Source organism: Neurospora tetrasperma (genome assembly GCF_000213175.1).
Source record: "Neurospora tetrasperma FGSC 2508 unplaced genomic scaffold NEUTE1scaffold_3, whole genome shotgun sequence".
Taxonomy (NCBI): Eukaryota; Fungi; Ascomycota; class Sordariomycetes; order Sordariales; family Sordariaceae; genus Neurospora; species Neurospora tetrasperma.
In genome coordinates this window covers 470,983-496,028 of record NW_009799101.1, presented here as the reverse complement: position 1 = coordinate 496,028, position 25,046 = coordinate 470,983, and the positions used below count along the sequence as shown (strand labels likewise).

Genomic DNA, 25,046 nt, shown 5'->3' with positions numbered 1-25,046 from the left:
TCGTCAGCGACATGGCGAGCACAACACCGGGCGTCTCCCTCTCGGCGGCTTCCCAAATGCCCCAGGGCAAGCCGCACTCCATCAACGAGTACGTCTCGGTCAAGAAGCCACCCCATCTCGACCGTCTCACCGCCACCACCCACCAAGAATCCACCATCGAGTCCGTCACCATCGACGTGGACGACGCCCCCAACGGGTTTGTCCCTGGCTTCCTGCACATGCCGCCCAACTTCACCGCCCCCGACCCGTTCCAAGTCCACCACCGCACGGCCGCCATCCTCCTCTCCGGGGCCGGCGGGGGCGTCACGGGCCCGTCATCCATCTACCTCTCCTTGGCTTGCAAGCTCGCCACGCTGTCCTCGGGCATCCCGACGCTCCGACTCGACTGGCGATACCCCGCCCGCAGCAAGCATTGCGTCGCTGATGTCTACGCCAGCATGAAGTACCTGCAGGACTTATACGGACTCGACCGGTTCGTGCTGGTCGGGTGGTCCTTTGGCGGCGCGCCGGTCTTTGCGGTGGCAGGCGCCGATCAGCGAGTTATCGGGTGCGCGACGGTAGCGAGCCAGACACTGGATGCGGAAGAGGGGATTCGCAAGTTGGCACCCAGACCGGTGCTACTGCTGCATGGCACGGGAGATAGGACGATGAGCCCGGCGTGCGCAGAACGGTTGTATAAGATGTATGGAGAAAAGGGGGATAGGCAGATGGAGATGTTTGATGGGGATAATCATTCGTTGATGGGCAATGCGGGGACGGCGGAGGAGATGTTGTGTGAGTTCATTGCGAAGTGTGCGGGCGTGGAGGTGGATGAGGGGTTGAGGAGGGATGTGGTCGAGACGGAGCTGGTGGATGAGGAGGAGAGGGAGGATTTGATGGGGAGGGGAGGGGATCTTCGCGGGTTGGAGAGGAGGGAGTAGTTGTCGTAGGCGTAGGTAGAATCCATATCCTACTAGGTATGTGAATGTCGTGTATGTTGTGTTGTAGTCAGTGAGGTGTTGAGGTGGTGTTTGGTGTTGAGGTTTGAAGAATGGGGACAGCGCCGGGAATACGATTGCCCCCAAGTCCAAGTAAAAGTCCCGAGGGGGATTGCCCTGCCAAGACCTATGCTGTTTGACAAGCCGCTGAGGATGCGGGGAAGAGGAGCCTGAAGAAGCCGCGGGTCCCCACATTTGACCGCTGACCACGCCGTGTGTGGAATACCTCGCTTTCCACAACAATCATTCCGAGACTACCACCGCGGCAACACCATCATCACCACACCCGGGACGCTCCCGAACCCCTCGCGGCACATGGATCGCCGGCGCCGCCATCACGCCGTCTGCTACCGATCACCACCGGATCACCGGGCACTCTGGGAACGGGAAGAGTCACGATAAAGAGCCCGTCATGGACGCCCACCATTTGCAACCATGAAATATACCCTTGTACCCCCATATATACACATATAGTCGCACCATGTCATCGGATCAAGAAAAGGTCGACGTCCTCATCTGTGGCTCCGGTTCGGCCGGTCTCTGCGCCGCCGTCTGGCTCGCCCGCTTCGGTATCAACTACAAGGTCCTCGAGCGCCGTGATGGGCCCCTCAGGATCGGCCAGGCCGATGGTGTCCAGACTCGCACCGTTGAGATCTTTGACAGCTTTGGCATCGGCGAGGAAATGGTAAAGGAAGCCTACCATGTTCTTGAACTTGCTTTCTGGGCGCAAAACATCGAGGGCGGAAGCAAGGACAACATCAAGAGGACACGCTACGCTCCCGACAAGGAGACCGAAATCAGCCACCAGCCACACGTCATCCTCAATCAAGCCCGTCTCAACGAGTTGATGATCAGCCAACTTGGACCTCAGCCACCCATCCAGTACAGCACTGAAGTCAAGGGCGTCCAAGTCGATGAGTCCGTCAACATCACCGACCTTTCCTCCTACCCTGTCCGCGTCGACGCCGTCACAGCCGATGGCATCGCCAAGACCTACCGCGCCAAGTACGTTCTAGGCTGCGACGGCGCTCACTCCGTCATCCGCAAGTCCCTTGGGTTCAAGATGGTCGGCGACAGCACCGATGCCGTCTGGGGCGTCATGGACATCTACCCGCGCACCAACTTTCCTGATATCCGCAAGAAGACGGCCATCAACTCGTCGGTGGGCAACCTCTTGATCATCCCGCGCGAGGGCGATGCCATGGTGCGCTTCTACATTGAACTGCCGGCGGGGACAAAGGCGAGCAACGTCACGCTAGAAGACCTCCAGAACCACGCTCGCCTGATTTTTCGCCCTTACGAGATGGACTTTGCCGATACCTTCTGGTGGTCCGCCTACGCAATCGGTCAGCGAAGAGCCGATTACTTCCACAAGAACCACCGCGTCTTCCTCACAGGCGACGCATGCCACACGCATTCGCCCAAGGCCGGACAGGGCATGAATGTCAGTTTGCAGGATGGCCACAACATTGGCTGGAAGCTGGGCATGATTCTCAAGGGACTGGGAAAGCCCAAGCCGTTGTTGGAGTCGTATGTGATTGAGCGCGAGAAGACGGCGACGGAGCTGATTGAGTTTGATCGCGGGTTCACGAAGCTGTTCAATTCCAAGTATAGGGAGGAGCATGGCGTCAGCCAAGACCAGTTTGCTGAAATGTTTGTCCAGGCGGGGAGGTACACGGCCGGACAGGCGATTCAGTATGATGCTTCGGGGGTGGTGGAGGTGGGGGAGCGGGATAAGGAGGTTGTGAGGAATGTGACGGTGGGCATGAGGTTCCCGACTGCGCAGGTGGTGAGGTTTTGCGATGCCAAGGCGATGCAGTTGGTCAAGGGGCTGCCGGCGGATGGGCAGTGGTATGTTGTGGTGTTTGCGGGGGATTTTCCGGAGGAGGAGAACAAGGCAAGGCTTGAGAAGGTAGGCCGACACTCCTTGAACTGTCTGACATGCGCATGACTAACTTCGCCTCTAGGTCTCGCAAGCCCTCGACAACATTGTCAAGCGTTTCACTCCTGCCGGCGCTTACTCGGACAGCGTCATTGATCGCGTGCTTGTGATCTCCGGTGACAGGAAGAAGGTCGAGCAGGAACAGATCCCAGAGTTCTTCACTCCCGTAACAGGGAAGTGGCAGCAGAAATGTCTGTTCAAGGTGTATGCTGATGATGAGAGCTACAACACTGGACATGGCCATGCCTATGAAGCCTACGGCATTGATCCAGCAAAGGGAGCCTTGGTCATTGTTAGGCCGGATCACTGTAAGTTTTGCTCCCCAAACGACACTTCCTTGTCAAGAAGCGCTTACTTACGGAGGTAATCACAATAGACGTGGCAAAGGTCTCGGCACTGGATGACAACCTCGAGCAGTCAACACAGCAGTTCTTTGAGGGCTTCTTGTTGCCACTAGCTTAGTATGGGTGTCAACTTCCAAGCAAGTGGATGTAGGATACGGAAGAGCATGGAGTTGAGGTTCAACACTTGGAATATCAATTTCGTCAAACTAATCAAAAGAGCATAGGTATCCATCCAGACATCCGAATTGCAATACAGACAATAAATACAAGAACGAGTGTAGTACATAAAGGAGACGTGAAGCAGAGAGAGAGCACCGCAGGCTCAAACCATTATCAGTCCCACCGGTCAGAAAAACAAGTGTGTGTGTGTGTGTGTGAAGGGAAAAAAACAGATTGGAAACCAAAGAAACAGCAGTCCAGGGCTTCCTTCCGACAATGACCACTCTCCATTCGACAAAGCAAGCCCCCCACTAGACTGCTCTAGCACTTGTTCACCGTGATAAACACATTCCACCTCTCCTTGAAAAAGACTTGGCCACCAATGCGCGTCTGGCCACCCATGTACTTGAAGCACTTGCCCGTAAGGAAGGCGGCAGCCTCGGCGACACTACCCCAGGACCGCAAAGTGATGTCGTGGTTGTTCTGTTATTTTTTGTCTCTCGTTAGCATTTCATCCTCTCTCACCTTCTTCTTCAACATGACCAAAGAATAAAGACAGAGACAAGTATACGTACATCATTACAAACAACTATGGCCGAATTCCAACTACAGCTCACGCGACTGCACTTGTTGGCGCCCAAGCGCGGCTGTCCCTTTAGGCCGTACAGATAACTCTCGCCGTCGTGGATGGCGCTCAGGGTGGCCCACGTGCGCGGGGCACCGCAGTAGTGCGTCGTGTACGTGTAGGGGCCGTTGTACGTGCCTTGGTTCCGGTCGGCGGTGGCGCCGGTGTAGTCGGCGGGGTTGCGGGTTTCTAGTAGCGTGGTGGTGTTGAAAGAGGTGGAGAGGTCAATGTCGGTGGGGATGGGGGTGGTGTCGATGTCGTTGTAGGGGTCGAAGGAAGGGGGGAGGGAGGAGGGGAAGGAGAGGAGGGGGGGAGGAGTCTTCATCGGGGGACGTGGGGGCCTGTGAGTAGGGTGAGGGGGTTAGTGGGTGAGGTGAGGAGGGAAATGGGAAAGGAGGGGTGGGAGAGGGGGAAAAAAAGGGAAAAAAAAAAACTTACGGCTGAGGCTGTCGCCAGAAGGGCCGTGAGAGGCAGGAAGACCTTGGTGAAAAGCATGGTTCTTGTTGGGATGACGGAGGTTGGTGGGTGACTGAAAGAGTGTATGATAGATGGATATCTGTCGACACAGAAGTCGCGAGATAAAAGAATGAATGTATCGACTTAAAGACAGAACAGAGGGAGAAGTATCAGCACCCTCGGACTAAGTGTATGAGACAAGAAGGATCTTTTATATCTCTTTCTGCTTCCTAGGGTCCAAGTCCACTGTCCAGTTTTACTCTTGTTCAAGACCACACAGATGGCGACTTTCAAGCCATTTGCATACACACAGTCAAATCGCCTCATCACACCACACAATGCCGAAATATCTTCAAGAATGTCCTCTGTACCCCTGACCAATTTTAGTTTCCGAGATGGTCGAGTATCGTGGTCAAAGACAAAGAACCATCCACCGCGTGGTTGCCGGTGGTGAGCCACCGAGGGGAAGGTAAACAAAGCGCCACAGGGGTTCAACGGTTGTGAATAGGGCTGAATAGGCTCTTTAATACGTATTGTTCTACTTGCGAGAATCTCGCCTCTTGAGATGGGTGATTCATTTGGACGACATTTCTTGCAAAGTTTTTGATGGTCTTGTGAGGCGAGACTTGTGAACAGTGTTTCTTTGGAGGTATTCAGTGATTAAGAGCATTATTGAAGTAGACTGGGTGGGAATAAGGGATCAAAGTAGATGGTAGTTCGGTTCTTTGGGTCTCTGGTAGAATGTGATGTGTCGGGATCTCTTCGGGTCCCATGGGAGACGCCACGGGCTCCGGCTCCGGTGGATGGTCGAGGAAAAGAAAGGGAGAGGGCCGAGGATCCGGGGATATCAATCGGATACTGTCGAGTCTAGTGATGCTGGGTTCTCGGGTAGTGGCCGCCGGATAGCGTCTGTATAAACTCCGAGCAGCTGGCAATTAAATTACCCTGAGAATGACCAGCATAGATATCTCCATGAATCATGACTAGGATACCTAGTCAATAGCCGGTAACTACCGAGATCCCAAGGTTTGCTCATGTTTGCAGTTCGGTCGACTATTTACCTGGACCCTGAACTACTGGTTAAGCAACATGATGCGCAGTGGTTACCGATCCGATGACTGTGGGTTCTTGTCAGCTTATTCGTATTTTATGTCTTGTTCCTCTTTTTTCTTCTTTTCTTCTTCTTCTTCCCTTTTTTACCTTTTCTCTCCGTTGTTCCAACACTTTACTCATTTCTCCCACATCTCGCCAAGACAACCTCTTCTGTTTCCTTCATCGCAAACATGTGTCGGCTGCGACGGGTGCAACACAGACCAGTGTCTCTGGACAATCCATTGATCAATCATCATCCTTCATGCCACCAATTTGGTTTCCCCAGATTCGCTGCAACATGTGCATCTGAGTCTCATCAAGTCTCGGCCCCCAAAATCATAAGTTTCGACTCATTAGTGCTCACTCCATCTGCGAGTCAGACCGAGTTGCCTACCATTTGGAAGTAGTCAGAAGTGCTTCATTCGGACATGTCATTCTCCAGTGGTGGTGTTGATTGGCGGCGATGAAGCCGAGGTTCCTGGCGATCGGATTGGCATCCCAGCCGCTGGAACCAGATCCGGTAACACGCCCGCCCGCCCAGCCTTCCGCTTTTAGCGGGTGCTATCGGGTTGGTGATGGTGTATCCCAGCACAACGTCATCAGTACCATTTTTTCTTTTCTTCTTTCCGATGCTGGTCGGGTAATCCCAATCATCTGACATGCGATGTGATGGACAGTAAAAAGTCTCCGGCAGTTGATACTTAACCTCAATCCCTCCCTCAACCACCTCAACGATCGATCTTATGTTTGTTGACGGGACAAGACGGACAAAATGGCGACCACCACAGATCACCCCAAGATAACGCTCTACTGGTATGCCCATAGTACTTCCCACAGGTGGGCGCTAGATCACTAACAATTTTCACTACACTACACAGGCTCAATGAGTCCCGCGCACAGCGCATGGTATGGCTTCTCGAGGAGCTCGGCGTCCCGTACGACGTCAAGATCTTCCATCGCGGCAAGGACATGCTCGCGCCCGCCGAGCTGGAAAAGGTCCATCCGCTGGGAAAATCACCTGTTGTCACGGTCCAGCCTACTGAGCCCGGCGCAAAGGAGATAGTCTTGGCCGAGAGTCCCTTCATTGCCCAGTACTTGTGCGAACACTTTGGCAAGGACACCACTCTGGTTCCCAACAAGTACAAGGATGGACAAGAAGGAAAGCTGGGCGGCGAGACGGAGGAGTGGATGAGATGGCAGCATTTGCTGTATTATTCCGAGGGCAGCTTGATGCCGCCGTTGCTTGTGGCTTTGATTCTTTCCCGTAAGTTCCCGTCTCTGTTTCCAAATGTACTCTTTCAGGACACCGGGATTCTAACAAAAATTTGGTTGCTTGCAGTCATGTCCGGCCCCAAAGTCCCCTTCTTCATCCGCCCCATCACCGCCACCGTCGCAGGCAGGGTGAACAACTTCTTTGTCGTTCCCAACATCGAGAAGCACTGCGCTTTTATCCAGCAGTTACTGGAGACGTCACCCAACGGCGGCAAGTACGTCTGCGGCGACAAGTTGACGGCGGCGGATATCCTGATTAGCTTTCCGCTGTTGATGGTGCCGAGGGCGGAGGTTCTCGCAGGGGAGGCTGCAAAGGGGAAATTGAAGGAAAAGTTTCCCAAGGTGTTTGACTATGTGGCAAGGTTGAAGGAGGAGGAAGGGTATAAGAGGGCGGAGAAGAAGATTGCGGAGTTGGAGGCCGAGGGGAAGCAGTGAGTGGTGCAGATCCATTCCGGAGCATGGCCGGTAATAAGTGGATCTCGGGGGCATTGCATGTGGGGCCGCTCCGGATGCTTGTCCGGATCATCGATCGATCGGAGGTGGAGTTCGCGGCACCGCTCGCTCATATGAGGATCATTGATTATACTCTGGACGGTTTATATTTAATCCTGGCCACTAGTAATGCGACCGGTGGTGGCTCTGGCGTGTGTGGCCGGGTCTCCGCAACAGGTCCGGGGCAATGCGCAGCATGCGGCCTTTCTGAGACCTTTTCAGCATTCAAGATTTATCGAATATTCTTTTCTTTCCTCAGTTGTGAAGCATCTTCGCCCCATATTAATCCTAACTCTATATGCTTGGCTCAATGTTATGAATGGCAAAAAGAATGATGAGTGGTTGCGCTGTGTTGAACCCTAACCCGCTGTGCAAACCCTACCATACGATTTACCGATCTCGCGCTCTTGACGAGGGTCGTTCCTTCTCCCAAACAACATCAATGAATGCAGCATGATGGCGGGGGTAATCAGCTCACGACGACAACGGAATCGCTCTTTCCTTTCCACGAACAGAAAACAGAATTGATGGTGTGACTTCTCCCTGAGAGAGTCCATTTCCCAGTGTCGGATTTTCGATGCCCTGACCGTTCATTCATTTGTGCAAAGTTCAGTTCCATGCCAATTCTGCGACCCAACGAACTGCGCCCTCGCAAAGCTCACCACACTTCACTCTTCTGCTTTACGATGCACAGTCGGCCTTTTTCACTTTGTTCCAAGATGCCTGAGTAATTTGCTTCTTGACAATCATTTTACGAGGCCATCAATTCCACAGCCAGACTCGTCAAGGGACGAATGACTGTCGAACATGGTACGAAACCCTCCCGCGGAATACTTCCAGCATCCCACGGTAACAATATTGACCACCAAACGTCGTCCAACAGTCACCGAATCACAGCCGCCAACCGCATTTGTCGTGATGCTCCTGCATCTCGATTACGGCAATGGTTTCTTTCTCCCCAAAGAGGCCGTCCAGAATGGCCTCTCGAGGCCTGCGGCCGGCGTGCAAGTCCCGACGCAATGGTCGGGTCGCCATAACGGGCCTGCGGCGGAGCGCAGCATGCTACCAATTTCCTCCACTAATCAACGTCCATGATTCACAAGGCTGCCTTTCCAACTCGACGGATAATCAAGAGAAGCTTCTTCCAGTTTGCCTAATTCATTTCACTAATTGTGCTTCAGGCCCGAATGATCGTCGCGCCCCGTGTCCCTCACCGACCCCCCGGTCCTCGGTGTTACTGTTAGCCTGAGGTGCCTCGCTCTAGGGCTCCGACCTTCGGCCTCCGACCACCGTACAATGACCTATCGTCAAACATCACTACCTACTGATGCCAAAACCCCTTACGAAATAGTCTTGAGGTTTTACGATGCCGACCTGCAGTTAGTGTTTACATGTCCACGGCTCAGCGGTCCGAATCACTACTCTGTTACAAGTCCTCCGAGGCACAGCAGCCGTCCAACGCCGCAGTCATCAGGCGATACCCGCATGCCAAACATGGGCACAGATACCGGCCTCAAGCGCCCGAGACAATGGTCAAACGTTCGTTGGCCACCGCTTTTCGTGATCCTTTGGAGGAAGATGGGGAAGGTTCACGGCATCCGGTAGGGCAGATAAGTGTATCTGAAACACCCTTTGTGGGTTGCCTGGTATGTATTACCTTGGTGGACGAGCTTGCATGTATCATGATATGGGCGTCCTATTGGGGGCAGGTCACTCATCGAGAGAAGGTGTGTGATGGCTCCCAAGGCGACTACAATATGGAGCTAGTGTCACATCACTACGCATACCTTGTTTATATGAGGCTTCATCAAGTGATACAGGGAGTCCTTTCTGCGCACTAACGGGAAAGTGCTGGAGATTATGCAACCCAAGTTTGATAAGACCTTGCTGCAGAAAAGGCAGTTCTTTCGGTCGCTCGTAATCTGTCACCACTTCCTTCCTACCGTATTTTTCCGCGCCATGGTCGTTCCCTCTTCGGCTACCGACTGTGTGGGTGCACGTCTATCAAGGCAGCAAGGCGAAGAAGTCGAATGACAAAAATTATGAGTACCTCCAAGACGTCCCTATCCCATGCTTTAGATTCGTACCACTGAGCCGCTTCCCGATGGAAGGTTACACATCGGGTGGTCTGACAACGTTGACAGGTTGCCTGTTGACCATCTGTTCGCAAAGCAGCCAACGGGAGATGCCGGAGTTGTGAAATTGTGATACACTCCAAATTTTCGTTCGTTCAAGGCTTCATCCATATATCCTGGTAACGGGGCGGTATCCAGATGGTGCAAGTGTACTGTCACGACTTGCTATGCAAGAAAGGTGAAGGTCAAACAAGTGTCTATCCGGCTGCGCTGTTATTCAACCTTCAAGTTTCATGTTCCTGTGCCGCTGGCTTGCAACTCGGCACCAGGTTCCATGTACTTGCACTTTGTGGTGGCCTTGAACATTCAATTTTCACTCTCAGCGGCAATCACCGACTCCAACTGAAACTGCTTTCTACCTTGCATTCTGCTGTTGTCTCGCCTACTCCTCGAACGCAATGATTCTCTTCCTTCTCGTTCTTGTTACACCACCGACGCTGCATCGCTTGCGGTGAAATGGTGGACATAACGCAGCTTTCCTTGCACAAGCCTGAACTCGTGGATATCCAACAATGCCCCATCAGTTCCACCCTTGCTAAAGACACTTACAGCCCCTTAAACCTCATCAATCACATACCTCTTATCTGTATCTGTCTCCATTCAAGCTCACAGGTTGGCACTCCTCGGTGTAGTACACACTTTCATACAGCCGGGCGCACGGGGTACCCCAGGGGAGTTCAAAACTACCGTTGCTGCTCCATAGATCGAGGTACGAGTTGGCCACGGTCTTGAGCACGTCCCGGCTATCTTGCTTGGCCGTAACAATCACGGACCAATCCTCTGCACCAACATATGCGAGTGTCTTGGTGGCATTGAACTGCGGCTCGGTCGAAGAACGTGAGATAACCACGTCTATGATCTTGGCTTTGAGCCCTGCGCTACCAGTGTTGTCGTAGGTAATCTGAGTGCCGATGATGTACGGATTCTTGATATCGGTGACAATCAGTTGCGAGTACGTCTTGCAGTCTTGTTGATCCACAAAAGTGTCAGTGTAGTCGATCTTGAGGGGAGTGGTGAGGAATGAGGTGTTGATGTCGCGCTGCTTGTAGTTCTCGCGGTACACGGGCGAGCTGGAGGTGAGGAACGGATCAACCTCACCATAAGTTTGGGATTCGATCTAGATGTCGGTTTGCATTCGGAGGGCGGCCCATTGGCAATTTCCTGCTCCTCTTTGGGCGAGCGAGAACTGTACAGCGGCTAGGATGCCCAGGGCTGCCAAGGTGTGACAAACCATGATGCTGTGCAGTTACTGATACAATGTCCTGGAACGATGAAAACAAGAAGCACATCAGAGATCAAGTCCATGTGCAGACAGAGAGGTACTAATCTTCTGTGAAGACCAGAGGGTACGAGCTCTAAGCCAAGTGCCGCGAGCTGTTCATCTATCATCGGCAATACCCATATTGTTTCTCACATTGGCGACCCCGCTCGCATATGGGTAAGTCAACTCATTGAAGATGTCCGCTCTGCCTGTCAACTGTGGAATTACCCGGCAACATATGCTAATATTGCTACCAGATATCTGTAGTGGCGCATGCCTACGGATAGACCAGGGTGTTCTCAACGCAGCAAGCTACTTACTGGTGGTTTTGGGCTTCAAAACATTGAACCGAAATCAAGAGAACAGGCTTAAAGGCATGCCCAAAGATCAGTGGCACTTGTTGATGTGATGCGGGAAGTTCTATATCCTCGACTTCAACCAATCCTTTACTGCGGGAGAGAACATGTCGTTGGTAGATACGTCATGAACTATCACATTATTTTTCAGCCGCATGTTGCTTGTGTCCTCAAATGCAGTGTTGTCCTACAAAAGAAGCAAAGAGCTAACAACCGGCATGAAAATAGACTCATACCAACTGCACAGCCACCCGAAGGATTGGACTGTCAAACAAGCTAAACGTCGATTTAGATGCCACACCTTTGTGGGTGGAAGCAGGTTCGATCACCAACTGTATGTCTCGTTTGACTCAGATGCCGATGCAAGACTATCTACAAGTACTGCTCCAGCATCATGTCATAGTACGGTATCTACCTCAGCAGTTGCTATATGGTGTTGGTCGGTAGGTAAGAAATTTCACCCCGCTCATGCGTTTTTGCAACCGTTGGTATCTCGTGATGCAAAATTTGATGATGTATTGCTTGTTGGTTGCTAATATTCGAGATTTTCACGGTCATCCCCCTTAAAAGCTTGACATTTGCACCATGAACGAGCCTTCATGCTGGGGCCATCACAGCCGAGGGCTGCTGACAAGTGGAACGAAAAGGGTAAGTCGGTTCGTTATCACCTCGCTGTTACTGTTGGAAGTGAAAGGATTAACAAAGCTGTACATTAGATCTGATCTAGTCGGGTCCTTCCGAGCCCTGATGATGTCGTCCATCTTGGTAGGATTCATTTTTTTCCCTGATGCGGTGCCGTGTTGTTGTGTGTGCCCCTTCTGTGCATTTGGCGTTGTTTGCGGATAGTTGTCGATCTCGGGATATACACTGGAGAGAGGGGCTTATGACCCAGGCCTGGCAGTCAGTCACTAACAAGCACTAAACTGTCGGCGGATTCTCAGGTCGCGCATGTGCTGGCCAATGAGGCTTGAGGTCGCCGGCGCTTAACGGCATCCGCCATCGACCAACACCACTCCCAAATTCTCGGTTGCAAGAGAGATTTCGAGTCAAGTGTGCCTCGCTGCTCGTCGTTGATTCGCCAATGGGTATTTTACTTCTGAAGATGGTATGGGCTTTTTCTACGTTGTTGCTTCGCCCCTTTGACCTCCATGTCCGCATCTCGAATCCGGAAGTTGACCTCTAAAACGGCCCCCTAAACCCCGGTCCCCTAGCGGCTGAGTGGAGAGGGATCCACACCGGGCCCGAAACCGCGACCCGGAAATGGGAGCCCGTTGAGGGCCCGGACCCCACTGCCGCAAGGCGATGCTCCTGCAAAAGCTCACCACCAGACATGGGAATTGGAGATACTGCTCAACACCACTCTCAGCCCGACCCGAGAGTTTGGTTTGATGGTGTTTTCCTTGAGGCCTTTGAGGGGCACCTGGGTGTCATGATGGAAAACATACCGGGTTCATGGACTGTCACCCGGGCATCGGTTGGTGGCACATGCTATCAGTCCCTTGAGCAGGACTCCAATGTCGTCACATTTGGTTGCTCAGCCGGATGTTGACCTCCTCCTCGTCGACTGCCGGGTCTGTGGTCAAGACGAACTGTGAGGCGGATTGTGATGTGCCCATGGCATTGGCACACTGGCGGCCGTTGACATGGTGTGGAAGGAGACTTATAAAGAGGCATCATGACGCCGGCCATGGAGGTTGGATGGAAGGCATTCAGATCAACATCTATCCTTCAATCGTCTCTCAAGGTTCACTCGAGAAAATCACAACAACAGCTTCACTTGAGCACATCAACTCGGACATCAACCACTTTACCTGACTCATCGGCAAAAAGTCACCTCGGCAAGACCTCGACATCACCACTCATATCAACAGCTTCAACTGCATATTCTCTCAGCTATCACTTGCCCTCTACCATCCAGGACTACAACAAGTCAACAGCCACCATGTGCAACTGGGAGCAAACCAAGTTCGAGGCGTGCAAGCACACCGAGACCAAGCGGATGGCCTACTCGTGCGCCATCTACACGAGGCACACCTATGGAGAATGCAAATTCGATCCCAAGAAGAGCAAGGTCTTTACCGTCATCAGCTACGGCTACTGCAAGGAGTGCTGCGAGATGTTCAACAAATATGTGAATCTATGAGCGCTGGTGTCTGTAGGAGGTTTCTGCTTCGATGGTTGTTTTACTAGGTGAGTGTCAGCTGTTGTCGCTCAATACTTTGGATGATCATTTACTAATGTTATTTCAACGCAGTTTCCATTCAACATGTCACTTGATGTGGTTTCGCTGCTGAGACGATGCGCTCATGCAGTTTTCCTTTTCCTTTCTGTCTTTCGAAACAACGGAAAGTCGACACACCTGCCAGCAAGATCACCGCACAACCATCGTTCACCGGAGTCTTTACTGGTCAATTCGCTGGTGATCAAGATCACTGCTCTCAGCTCCCGGAGGAGTGTCTCCATTCGCGCGGTTGATGTTACAAGGCCAGATGGTAAGGAGTGGCTTGGAGATGAGGGTGCGCTGTGATGCATACAATCTTTTGAGAATTTCTGGCTTTTGTCAAAGGGAGGTAAAGTTGAGTGGATCAACAGAACATTTACAGATGGGAGAAGAGGTTCTGAGGTTGGGACGTGGGTGTGTGTCTTGTGTGCGTTTGGCTAGGTAGAGGTACTGTTTGGTGTTCTCTTCTTGTATCTACCTTTTTGTTTCCCCCCCCCCCCTTTTTTTTCTTTTCTTTCCCTTTGTTTCGATCCCCTTTCACTCTTGATACACTCTTGATATAGTTACAATAAGCTCGGATCTTCATGTTCGTTGACGTTCATAGAGACCGAGCTGCCCAATATACAGGTATATATCAAATTGCGATAAGCCCAATATACCCTATGAATTTGCATCGCCACTTCGTCTAGACACTGCAATCCAATCTGTATCGCTGCACATATTTCATCGGTGGAAGCAAAGGAGTTGGTAGGTTGGTTGTTCCGGCTACCTAAGGGTTTCTCACCGTGATCGCTGATTCCTTGGATACTGCAACCAAGATCCATGCGCCACGATGCACCTTCCAACACGCAAACGCAACTCGCAATGGCGTGCACCGATGACTTGCATGAACAATCAGGCACGTGTGGAACTTTGCACATGCACACGCGTCTGGTCCTAATTGGGATCCGAGGAAGTGAGGTGCGATTGTGAATAATCACCTTGGTACTTACCAGCCTGTTGGTTGGGTTGTTCCTACGCGGTACATCACGGAACTGGGTAGTTACGAGTACCTATGGTAGCTCTCCTAGTTGACGAACAGACGGTAAGCATTGATGCCTCTATTTGATTTGAAGAAAAATGACGGAAGAAAGAAAAAATAAAAAAAAGATGACATGCATTCTTCTCATCAGTGCTCACTCACCGCCCGTTGACGTTCGTCTTATCCTTCGTCTTATCGTTCGTCTTATTGTTCGTCTTACACCGACTGACTGGTTGGTACCTGACTGAGGCGGCTTACTACGTGCGTGCGTGCGTGCGTGCGTGCGTGCGTTATTCATTCCCGCTTGGTTGGGTGTAGCACGAGACTTATATTTGTGGATTCCATTTTCCTCGTAAAGCGGTGGAAGTACTTGGTAAGTGGAAGTAAGTGGGAGTAGGTGGGAGTAAATGTGAGTGGGATTGGGGGAGTGGGAGTAGCAAGGTGGGAATGGGACTGTGGGATTACATCAGATTTCCATTTCATAGGTAGCATTAGATCCAATCGCATTCTCTCTCATTCGCCATTATTACCTTATGGAACGCTATCTACTACGTACGTAGTATGTTGCGGGCGAGGATATCGAGGTATCGAAGTGTCGAGGTTGTACAAACACGTGCTTGTGCTGGTACCTACCGCAGATAGTGTAAGATGTGAGGTGTCACAAAGTTACGAGGTAGGCGGAAAGGAAAGAAAAGAAACTTAGGTGATACGAGGGTTTGTCAGCACCAGACCAGTATCAGTAGGTATGTAAGTATCGGCATCAGCACTAATGTTCGATCCATACGGAAAATATAGATTATACGTAGGTATCAACATCAGCACTAGTGCTAATAACTCGTATAGAGGTAGGTACGCGGTATTTTTACCATCCATTACGGGACGGGTATCTCCCTTGCGTGCTACATGTAGTATCATTCGTCTCGCACGCAATCCATCTTTCGGATGGCCTAACCGTGGGGTTCGACATATCGTAAGGTATCCTCACTTACATGTTACGAAAAACGTGGTAATTAAGTCTAAGGTAGAATAGAGGTATTCAACGTTATAAGTGATAGGTAGATAGGTCGGTACCAGCTAGGTACCTATCATATAGGGCTGTCTGTTGTACTATCTCACTTGAGCTGTTTATAGTATGTACGGTACCTTCCTCGCCTTTTTTAATATAGTACTGCTAAAAGTATAAAGTAGGTACCGATCGTGACTAGCCCTACATACATAGGTAGAGGTAGGTATAGTATCGGGCTGTACTGGAAATATCGTGGGTAGTGGGTGGTGTACACATTATTTGGGGCCGGAGAAGGAAGGACTTGCGACAATGAGGGGCCATAGCCTAAGTAGTATAGTAGTTTCATTTGCTGCGCTTGCCTCTCCGCTGATATTGGTTGGTTTAGTTCCTGGCTCGCTTGTTTCCTGGTTGGTTTCTGTACTACGTATTCGATCATTGCCGTTCTATGGTAGAAGTACCTCTATTCTCTTTAGAAGCCGGAATCGATGCCTTGCTTCATTGCCGACGAATTGCTACCCCACTGCACTATGTACAGGAAAAGGAGCAATACATACATAGTCATGTGCTTGAACCGTGCTGTTGGTAAACTTGATAGGGTAGGATCCCAGTGAGCTGGAACAGAAGGGAGACGGCGGGGGAAGTGTGAAAGATGGACCTTGTTACCTACTTACTGGGTGTGCTTTGAGCCTTCAATCCACTGAAATTGGAATTGGAAGTTGGGGTTGAGAGTTGAATGTAGATGCACTTCTTCTTCTTCTTCTTTTTACTGTTTTTTTTTTTTTTTTTTTTTTTTTTTTTTTTTTTTTTTTTTTTTTTTTTTTTTTTTTATGTGCGTGTTTCCATGTCCCTTCCTTCCTTACATTCCTTCCCTGCTTCCTTCCAGCAATGCTTCCTTCCTTCCCAGATCTGGCTGAGTACACTACTAGACGTACTGTACAAGCTCCACTTTTTCCCACAACCACACAACCAACGAACATCCAATCCCGATTCCCGAAAACGGAAATTGACAAACAACAGGGGCCTCAGGCAGGCAGGACAGACCTGGCTCAGCGAACGAGCGACGACTCCCGGACAAACAGCCGAGAACAATCATTGCACCATTCCTTTCCCTTCGTTCGTTCGTTATCTGTTGTTGAACTTCTCGAACATTTCTACCGCAGTAGTAGTGTACAAGCATCCATCTGTTCCCTTGACACCGGGGTTCGGCAAGGCAGCCAAGGTTTGAAGTTTGAATCTGGCTTGGTCCTTCCTTGCACACTTACACTATGTACTAGACTAGTATACCACAGTATGTAGTGTACACCACACCACACTACACGACACTTACACCAGACCCCGACCCATGCGATCACCGTCGTCTGTCCGGTCCGGCCCCAACCCTTGCTTAGAAAGGTACCTGCCTCATCAAGTACACCACATTATTAAGATTTAGACCCTGCTTCTTTAGACCCTGCTTCTCTAGACCCGGCCCCTCGTTTCGTACACTAGCTAGACCACCTCCCTACCTACCCAGGTACCCAGTACACGTGTACCGACCCAGGTATCCCTGTCTCTGGAACGTTGGAAGAGTCCGTCTTGGCTCCCTTTCTTTCGATCTTTGAGTTTATTATGACATCAAGTGTGTGGAGATGGGAGCTATTGTTTCGTATATGTGGCTATCGACAAAACTTGGCATTAAGGAAGAAAAAAAAAAAAAAAACGTGGAGTTCCGGCCGGGCGGTTGGCCGGGCAGTGCAGGCGTACCTTGCCTTGAGCATGGATGACTCTTTGGCTGTTCCGAAGTGGGGGAGGGGGAGGGGAGGGGAGGCTCTTTTGTTGATGTTGAGTGCGTACGTGTCTTGAGGGCCTCTGGGCTTCGGTAGTGTAGAGCGAGATGATGATTTGCGGGGGTCATGAGGATGAATGATTAATGGGTTTGGTTTGTTGAGGATTCCATGGGTCCTGGCTGCTGGGTAGGTAGGTATCATGACGCGCAAGTGTTTGGTGTTTCCAGACTGCTGAGTGGAATTCTTTCTTCTGCTCTTTTTAAATGGTTGGTTGGATCATTGGCAACCAAGGCATGTATGTATGCAATCGCTCTTTCGACCTTATCCATAACATCACAGCGAGACCCAAGTAAAAAAAAGTTGTGACCAAAAGTATTGTATCCAAGCTTGTCTCGGGAGAGATGGATTAGAGTTTACCACTAAAAATAAAACAATAAAATGCTTTTTGTTGCTGATGCTATATTGTACAAGAAGAAAAATAGAAGGAGACTTTTCGCAAAACACACAAACAGGTTGAAGAAGAAGAAAACAAGAAGATGAAAAAGAAAAAGAACAAGAAGGAAAAAAAAAAGAAGAAGAAGAAGAAGAAGCAGAAGAAGAGGCTCGTTTTGTTCAAAAAAAAGCATTTTGGACATTCATTCATTGCTGGCTGGTTATTCATTTGTCCCATGTAGATAATAATTCGCATTGCGCGTTCCTCCTCTCTTTCTTGTATGCGTGCGTGCGTGCGTGCGTGCGTGAAAGCGTTGTTGTGTGCGTTTTCTTTTTCTTTTTGGGTGACGAGACGATGGTGATGGTGTACTTTTGGATGATGAAAGATAAAAGGCAAAAAAAGTCGAAAGAAGAAAAATCGAAGAAAAAAAAGGGAATGAAAACGAGGCAAAAAGATCGAAAGAAAAAAGAAAGAAAACAAGGTTAAAAAAAAAAAAAAAAGAGAAAAAAAGAAAAACCAGAAACAGAAACAGACCGAGAAATAACCTTTCTAATCCCAGGGGTATCCTTTTTCTTTTTGCGACAAACAAGACGGAGAGGAAAAAGAAAAGGACTTTTTTGGTGAGAGAGACAGAGAACCCGAAAAAAAATGGTTGTGGAATAATGACACTGTATGGAATGGGATAAAGAAAAACAAGTGTGTAACACGAAACATCGCAGCGCGACTTCAAATCTTGAACACCACGATCACACAATCACAATGGTGGCGTGACTCCGTACTGGTGGTGATACACAGGCGCAATGGTGTTTGGCCTCGGAAGCTTGAAATGCGGGAGGTTCAGACAGTACAGCGTCTTGTGCTCGCTCCTCACCATTTCTCGGAACCCGTCGAGGTCCAGCTGGCGCACTGGCGGGTAAATCCGTGGCCGTGGTGGCTCATGGACCAGCTCTCCCTTGGAGTTATCGTTTTCTTCGTGGTTGTCGGCCAGGAAATCCAAGATGTCTCCACGCAGCTTCTCGCCACGCGCAAAGCTCTTGGAGGAGGAGGAGGAGGAGAAAGCCGCCGAAGATGGTGGTGATGGTGTTTGCGTCGTGCTGTTGTTCAAGGAAGCGGGCAGATGGTGGTAAATGGACCCTAACCCGCTCGCCCACATGGAGCGCACATGTGAGTCGTCGGTTACCCGGTGGAAATGCGGGTTCCTGGTGCGAATCTGCATGATGGTGACGGGCTGCAGATTTGGCACCCGGCCCGCGTTATAGCCGGCATGAGCACCAGCAGCAGCAGCAGCAGCAGCAGCGGCATTCTGCGGAGCCAATTGATCTAGTAGCTCCACAAAATGGAACGGTTCGATGGCGTAGCCGTTGGCGAGCCGCAAGCTCAGAGCAAGGTCCATGGTCATGGCGTGCTCGCCGGCGTTGCCCGTCACGATAATCTCGCTGTCACGGGCGGCGGCCAGGCTGCCGGTTGGGTCGGCGTCGGCCATGGCGGACAGCAGCTTGTTGAGCCAGCGGTTGACCACCTGCGAACTCCGGCCCTCGCACGTGTAGTCGATCTCGCCGTTCCTGACCTTGGGCTTGGACGCCCACCGCAGGCGCACCATGGTCTCGGTGCCCGGGTTGGGGTTGAGGGCAAAGCCGGCGGCAAAGGCCCGGCAGTACTCGTTGACGGCTCCGGGGACGGTGATGTCGGCGTCGACAAAGGCGACATAGCGGCGCTGGGGGCACAGAGCAGCCACCAGGGCAATGCCAAGCATCATGCCCTCCCCCTTTCCATTGCGGATGCGCTTGTGGCTCCCGCCGGCCACGTGCGTGACCAGGTCGGGCAGGCCATACATGTTGAAGGCTGCTGCCGCCGCGGCATCGCTCTGGTGGATCGCCAAGGCGGGCCGGGCGTGGCGGCAGAACTTTCGGAGCATCATGACCTCCTTTCTGTACGCCCGCCCCTCGCTGTTGGACACCAGCACAATCAGACACCCGCGGGGGATGCCCGAGAGCACGCCCTCGATCGTGTTGGGGTCCTCGCCCTTGCACGGCACAATGACGGCCATCTGGCCCAGAATGCTGTCCAGCTGCGCCTGCGGGATGGTCACCTCTGGCGGAACGCCGTCCAGCACGCTCTCGTCGTCCTCCGGATCCGTATCGCTCTCGAGGTCCCTCATGTCCTCGTCCTCGTCCGAAAACAGGTCGTCGTAATCCGAGTCGTCCAGCGAAGACTCATCTCCTTGCTCGGAGCCTTGGGGCGTGTAAGCTGACCCGACCGTCTCCAGCGGTATCCCCGAACCGGCATCCAGCTCCAACACCTCAATCAGGTGCATGATGCTGAGGCCGCCCATCTGCAAGCCTTTTCGCGGTTCCGTGAGACGCATCTTTTTTTTTTTTTTTTTTCTTAATGAAATTGGCGATTAGGAATAACAATTATGAATATGAGTGCAAAACTCGGGGAGGATGATGATTGGTTGGCTATACAAGCAGGCGATATGCAGGTGTTGCTGCAGCAGTAGTGCGCGCCAGTCAAGTGTCGACAAACTTGGTGGTCAAGTTGTTGTATATATCGGTATTAGTAGTAGCAGCAGTGGCGATGATGGTAAAAAAAGTGAGACTGGGCCGGCACTGCGGGTACTTATAGCACATAGCATTCCCCGGACAATGGCATGGATGAGGCAGTTCGGGATAGATGACGGGAGAGTGAGGCAAACAAACACGGTGTGTGTGTGGTTGCGGGTTACTTTTGTTGTTGGGCGGTGTTGGTCTGACTGCTGCGGTTCATGATCCCCAGGGCTCCCGAATGGTGGTGGTGGTGGTGGTGGTGGTGATGGTGGTCTGTGGTTGATGTGTCACTCGGTATGTCTCGCTCTCGCGTCACTGTACTTGTTCGGGAAACCAACAACGGGTATAAAGATGGAAAAGCAAAGTGACTGGCTATGGCGAGACGGGAACTGTTTAAAAAAAGCGTGGCTGACCGTGGGCGACATGCTGCAAAAAAGAAAGCAGAAATAAAAAAGATAACAATCACCAGTTGGGACAAGCTTTATCTTGATAGGGGGGGAACCGAGTGTAAAGGTTCAGAGTACTGTAGGTAGGTACATGGCACAACATGGGGTACAGCATGGGGACAACAACATGGGAGAAAGACATGGGCCCATGCACCGAGTTTGTGTGTAACAATAATGTATAGCGAGCGGGTTTGATAGGTTTGCCCTTTATTTTTTGTTTTATTTTTTTTAATTCTTTTTTCCCTTTTTTTCACCAATGTCTACATGGTACCTATCTGTGTTACCCCGACTACCGAAGCTACGTGTACACTAGTATGCGATGGAGGAGGCCGGATGGGGAGAGTTCCAGAGTCGAGGAGATACCTGGTAAAACACGCTCGTTGTTCAACGGGCAAAGAAATTGGCAATTTCCCGGCCTTTTCGTTGATTGGAAAGAGAGCTAGAGCAGCTATGGCAATCTTATCGGCAACTGTGTGTCGACTCAAACAGGAGGATGGACCTGACTCCCGCCGCCGCCCGCTGGCTGGAACTCGACGATCCTCCCACAAGAGGTATTGTGCTTTAGTGGCCAACCCACCGTAAATTTCTCCAATAATGCCCCACGTGCCGTTGCAGAGGTTGCTGCTCCAAGCAGGGTTCCGGGGTCTAGTGGCTAATTGCCCATGGAAAGCCAGGGCGACGCTCGGATTTACGGTGGACTCCCGCCTAACGAAGCCTTCTGGAAAAAGACGCGGACGGGAGAACCATTCCAGATTTCCACCACCAGCGAGCGAGTCCAGCTCTTTTTTACCTAGCTAGCGTAACTAGCCTACCTAGTTAGTGTCGGTGTGTCCCGTTCCCTTGCTAGTGGATATATCATATCTCCCATACCTGCGGCGCACTAGGTACACTAAGAGGTAACTCCGCTACCATCGCCTGGTCTGTGATTGGCAGCAACGTCTGCTGTTAGTCCACTTTCCCTTTCACCCAAACCTCTTACCCGTTCAACCCGGTAACAACAGTAACGCTTCAGGGGATGCCGGTGACGATGACAATACAGTACTGATTCACAGCCTCCTCTGCTCTCCCCACATGCCTTGAAAAATTCTCCCGTCCTTCCACTCCCAAACATCCAAACTCGGCTTACAGGAAAAAGCAACCACGGCAGATCAAACACTTTTGACATTCCCGTGCTGCCGACGGAACCTAACCTAACAACACCCCCCCCCCCCCCCCCATGGCCAGGCACATGCGAGGTGATTCGATTCCATGTGATGCCCACGATCCACCAAAGAGACCAGTGTTTGTTTACTTTTTCGCACCAGACCACTCCAGACCAGACACCAACCATCCTCAGCCCTACCCAAGCCATCCTTTGATGAGAACAGGGAAGAATCGTCTTGCACTGAGGAAGCCAACGCCTTTCCTTTGCCGCGGATACAAACCGGTCGTCCCAAATAGGTAGGTGCTTTGCTTCCAGGCTCTTTGTCCATCCCCTGTCCCTGACCGGCCACATTCCCACCCCCCCGGTCGTCGAACCCGTCCATCCCCGGCTGCCACCAACCAACCCCCCGGCCAACCCCCCCTGGTCCTGCTCTGTTTCACGACCGGGAGCCGAGCTATGAAGGATCCGGTTTCCCCCTGGTCCCGCCCGGGCGTCATAGCGATCCTTTCCACCCAATTTCTCATACGAAGTGGAAACACCAAGAGCCGAGAACAAGACAGAACCAGCACAAGCCGGGCATCCCTTCACGGCCGCGCGGGCATGGCACGTTTGGGGTCATGGTGGTCAAGGTAGCTCATGATCATGGACATGGAAGTGAGCGTAGGCCTGTTTGGCTGGCTGGCTGGCTGGCTGGGTGCATCATGTGCGTGCTATGCTTTTTTTTTTTCCCCGTTCGTCATTCTGTCGCTCTTCTCGCTAGCTAGCTCTGCCAATCCGACTTCTTGGCTTGCTATCATATACTCAAATACTCTGAAAAAATGATAGCCCCCAAAATAAAAACAATAGTCCCTATATCGCAAGCCGCCTGATATCCGTTCGTCATCACAGCCCACGACGGATGCAGAGAAGACTCTCATCATCACTGGTCACCCAGAGCTTCGGGTCCAGCACACACTCTCGACATGATTGCATGTCTTTTTTGGTATGCCAATGGAACTTGATCATGTCACCCTACTACGGCTGGGAACTTTTGAGACGAGGCATGACGGCACAAAATACGGTGAAGAATACGACTCTATTCAAAGGCATGTATGTAGTATGTATGTATCGGGGATGACGATCATTCTCACTCTCTCACTCATCTCAGTGACAAAACAGGCGATGGCATGCTCGGGCGCACACTCATGCTCACACCACTTTCTTTCTTGACAAATGGAAACTGCCATTCAGCAACAAGCGCAAGCGCCAGGCGCGGTGACTGTATTTTTTCGGTCTATGTCGTCGTCCAGTCTCGCTTTCCCCTTCCTCGTTGACACCCACCCACTCACACTCACACTTGCACCCACAGATCCATCCAACCATCCATCCACTTGCATGGGTTCTTTTCCTCCATCTACACTGCATACACTGATGCCATGCGCCCCATGTTCATCAGCAGCACAGGGTGTAGTGCCCCATTGGCATGTTGTTCGTGTTACACAAGAAAGGGTCATCAATGCAACCCAACTCCCTCGGTTGAGTTCGCCGAGACCGGGCGTAACACCGGAGAAGGGGACAAAAAAAGATTGAAAGATCCAGTTGACAAAAAAGAGAGAGGAAATGGGATGGCGTTACAATCCACGTCGGCCGGAAAGCAACCCAAAAGATGCCGTAAGAGAGAGAAAAGAGAGAGGCATTGCCAGACATACATGCCACGAATGACGCGGTAGGATAGCGCGGTACACGGGCATAATACCGCAATACCCCTGTAACAATATCGGCTTCAGCGTAATGATGATACCTACCTACCTTTTTTTGCAGGCCTCTGGAAAACCCAGTGGCTCGGATACGCCTTGTCCTGTTGGACCGTTAGTGTGTACCTCGGAGACCTCCAACTCTGGTCAACCAATCAAGACACCGGACCATCCTCCATCCTACGCTAGCCCCGAGTTTATGTAGGTACCAGGTCTAACTGACAGCAGCAGAACACACGTGCATGCCAAACAGGGGAAAACGGGACCAAAGAAGGAATAGGAAAGCGTAAAGATTTGCTGATAAACCTACAAAAGAAGGAAAGAGAGCAAAGAAAACAAGGCGGACCACATTCCGCTAGGAGACTTCTCCGCGAGACAGCAGCAATCCCTGTTGGAAAGAAAAAAAAGCCCGGGGAAATCATCAATGAACGACATCCTATCGCCCGTTGGACTTTCTATATCGAACCATATCTACTACATACTGTACCTAAGAAGCAACTACACTAGGATTTCCAAAAGTAGTAGCAGCATCAACTGCATGTCTCAGATACACCACCACCCCCACCGACCACCCACACCACAAAAAAAGAATAAGCAATGTTTCTGAGACGGCTCCTGAGAACTGAGACATCGTGATCAGTTTCCAGCGCGTCGAACACACCCGAAAAGCCCGTTAGCAAGAGCAGCTGAACGAGAGACATTCAAGCCCAGCCTGCCCTGTCCGAACTGCTGAATGGATGAATTGATGAATGGGAATTTTCAAGCACGCAACAAACACCTACCGGCGGACACTAATAACGACCACAGCACCGAAGCAGAGTCATGAAAATTGTTAGTCCCGGATTTACACTATCCTCATTGCCCTTCTTCACGTTATTCCACCTGCATTAGCCACCATCAGGAAATTCCCATTCTCCCTTGTCAAGCCACCACGGAAAAAAAAGAAACAACAGCAATAACGCCATCGATGTACAATGTAAGAAATGTAAGAAACAAACCGCAATATCTGGTCGATGTCGGCGTCGTCGGCACCACCGGCCACTAGTCACTAGTCACCAGCCGCCAGCCAGCCACCAGCCACTGGGATCAACATCCATCCCAACGTCTCTGCGCAATATATTAAGTACCATTTATATGAAAGTTCCTTCTTCTCCCTTCTTCTGTCGCGGCTGAAAGCCACCTACCTACCTTGTCTTCCAACCTCCCGATGATGATGATGAAAGCCACAAGTAAATAAATCCCTCCATTTTTTAATTCGTAAAACCAGGAATCCGATTCGTCTGTCCTCTTTCGAAACCACTCAGGGAGCTACTAGAAAGCCACACACAAAGTTAGACGAACCACCAAGGTAGGCAAGGTATCTACCTAGGCAAGGTATCTAAGCAAGGGTGCGGCGCAGGTATGTATGTACAGTACACTACCCTAACATACGAGCATACTTACCTACCGTACATAGGTATTATCCCCATGTCCCGTCTACACACGTCCATTCACGTCTTGCACCCACGTTTGTGCAGTTCAGTTAGGTAGGTAGTTCCGCACTGTACATACCTAGGTACCTCGCTGTCCTGACTTCCAGCTTAAATTGAAGCCGGCTGGCTGGCTCCCCCCCCCCCCCA

General features: G+C 51.2%; 11 protein-coding genes across 11 annotated transcripts; 6 read left to right on the top strand and 5 right to left on the bottom strand.

The window, feature by feature from the left end:
- Positions 1-56: 56 nt before the first annotated feature.
- NEUTE1DRAFT_80826 (uncharacterized protein) lies at positions 57-920 on the top strand (the record flags this gene model as incomplete). Its single annotated transcript, XM_009852175.1, has 1 exon — positions 57-920. One exon carries the CDS (start codon positions 57-59, stop codon positions 918-920), a length of 864 nt encoding a protein of 287 aa, XP_009850477.1.
- A 538-nt stretch (positions 921-1,458) lies between these two features.
- NEUTE1DRAFT_121791 (uncharacterized protein) lies at positions 1,459-3,489 on the top strand (the record flags this gene model as incomplete). The annotated part of the gene is made up of 3 exons (XM_009852174.1): positions 1,459-2,889; positions 2,945-3,227; positions 3,296-3,489. The coding sequence occupies 3 exons, from the start codon at positions 1,459-1,461 to the stop codon at positions 3,379-3,381; spliced, it is 1,800 nt and encodes a 599-aa protein (XP_009850476.1).
- Positions 3,490-3,597: 108 nt separating this feature from the next.
- NEUTE1DRAFT_121790 (uncharacterized protein) lies at positions 3,598-4,652 on the bottom strand (the record flags this gene model as incomplete). The annotated part of the gene is made up of 3 exons (XM_009852173.1): positions 3,598-3,905; positions 4,040-4,366; positions 4,486-4,652. 3 exons carry the CDS (start codon positions 4,540-4,542, stop codon positions 3,744-3,746), a joined length of 546 nt encoding a protein of 181 aa, XP_009850475.1.
- A 1,686-nt stretch (positions 4,653-6,338) lies between these two features.
- NEUTE1DRAFT_145977 (uncharacterized protein) lies at positions 6,339-7,649 on the top strand (the record flags this gene model as incomplete). Its single annotated transcript, XM_009852172.1, has 3 exons — positions 6,339-6,408; positions 6,474-6,859; positions 6,935-7,649. The coding sequence occupies 3 exons, from the start codon at positions 6,368-6,370 to the stop codon at positions 7,300-7,302; spliced, it is 795 nt and encodes a 264-aa protein (XP_009850474.1).
- Positions 7,650-8,241: 592 nt separating this feature from the next.
- On the top strand, positions 8,242-8,511 carry NEUTE1DRAFT_116773 (uncharacterized protein; the record flags this gene model as incomplete). The annotated part of the gene is made up of 1 exon (XM_009852171.1): positions 8,242-8,511. A coding segment is annotated over one exon (207 nt), but the record flags the coding sequence as incomplete, so codon positions are not given.
- A 1,563-nt stretch (positions 8,512-10,074) lies between these two features.
- Positions 10,075-10,728, bottom strand: NEUTE1DRAFT_137171 (uncharacterized protein; the record flags this gene model as incomplete). Its single annotated transcript, XM_009852170.1, has 2 exons — positions 10,075-10,611; positions 10,687-10,728. 2 exons carry the CDS (start codon positions 10,726-10,728, stop codon positions 10,075-10,077), a joined length of 579 nt encoding a protein of 192 aa, XP_009850472.1.
- Positions 10,729-11,710: 982 nt separating this feature from the next.
- NEUTE1DRAFT_100268 (uncharacterized protein) lies at positions 11,711-13,254 on the top strand (the record flags this gene model as incomplete). The annotated part of the gene is made up of 5 exons (XM_009852169.1): positions 11,711-11,759; positions 11,839-11,916; positions 12,077-12,261; positions 12,331-12,585; positions 13,030-13,254. The coding sequence occupies 5 exons, from the start codon at positions 11,711-11,713 to the stop codon at positions 13,252-13,254; spliced, it is 792 nt and encodes a 263-aa protein (XP_009850471.1).
- A 660-nt stretch (positions 13,255-13,914) lies between these two features.
- NEUTE1DRAFT_109594 (uncharacterized protein) lies at positions 13,915-17,326 on the bottom strand (the record flags this gene model as incomplete). The annotated part of the gene is made up of 14 exons (XM_009852168.1): positions 13,915-13,944; positions 13,992-14,213; positions 14,325-14,366; positions 14,574-14,806; positions 14,910-14,975; positions 15,343-15,369; positions 15,569-15,600; positions 15,914-15,971; positions 16,031-16,125; positions 16,220-16,278; positions 16,622-16,634; positions 16,687-16,755; positions 16,869-16,994; positions 17,103-17,326. 14 exons carry the CDS (start codon positions 17,324-17,326, stop codon positions 13,915-13,917), a joined length of 1,296 nt encoding a protein of 431 aa, XP_009850470.1.
- Positions 17,327-18,312: 986 nt separating this feature from the next.
- On the bottom strand, positions 18,313-19,872 carry NEUTE1DRAFT_100267 (uncharacterized protein; the record flags this gene model as incomplete). The annotated part of the gene is made up of 1 exon (XM_009852167.1): positions 18,313-19,872. One exon carries the CDS (start codon positions 19,870-19,872, stop codon positions 18,313-18,315), a length of 1,560 nt encoding a protein of 519 aa, XP_009850469.1.
- Positions 19,873-20,934: 1,062 nt separating this feature from the next.
- Positions 20,935-21,254, bottom strand: NEUTE1DRAFT_41259 (uncharacterized protein; the record flags this gene model as incomplete). Its single annotated transcript, XM_009851937.1, has 2 exons — positions 20,935-20,966; positions 21,128-21,254. Coding segments are annotated over 2 exons (159 nt in total), but the record flags the coding sequence as incomplete, so codon positions are not given.
- A 1,430-nt stretch (positions 21,255-22,684) lies between these two features.
- Positions 22,685-23,546, top strand: NEUTE1DRAFT_100266 (uncharacterized protein; the record flags this gene model as incomplete). The annotated part of the gene is made up of 4 exons (XM_009852166.1): positions 22,685-22,779; positions 22,853-22,948; positions 23,043-23,303; positions 23,495-23,546. The coding sequence occupies 4 exons, from the start codon at positions 22,685-22,687 to the stop codon at positions 23,544-23,546; spliced, it is 504 nt and encodes a 167-aa protein (XP_009850468.1).
- Positions 23,547-25,046: the final 1,500 nt, after the last annotated feature.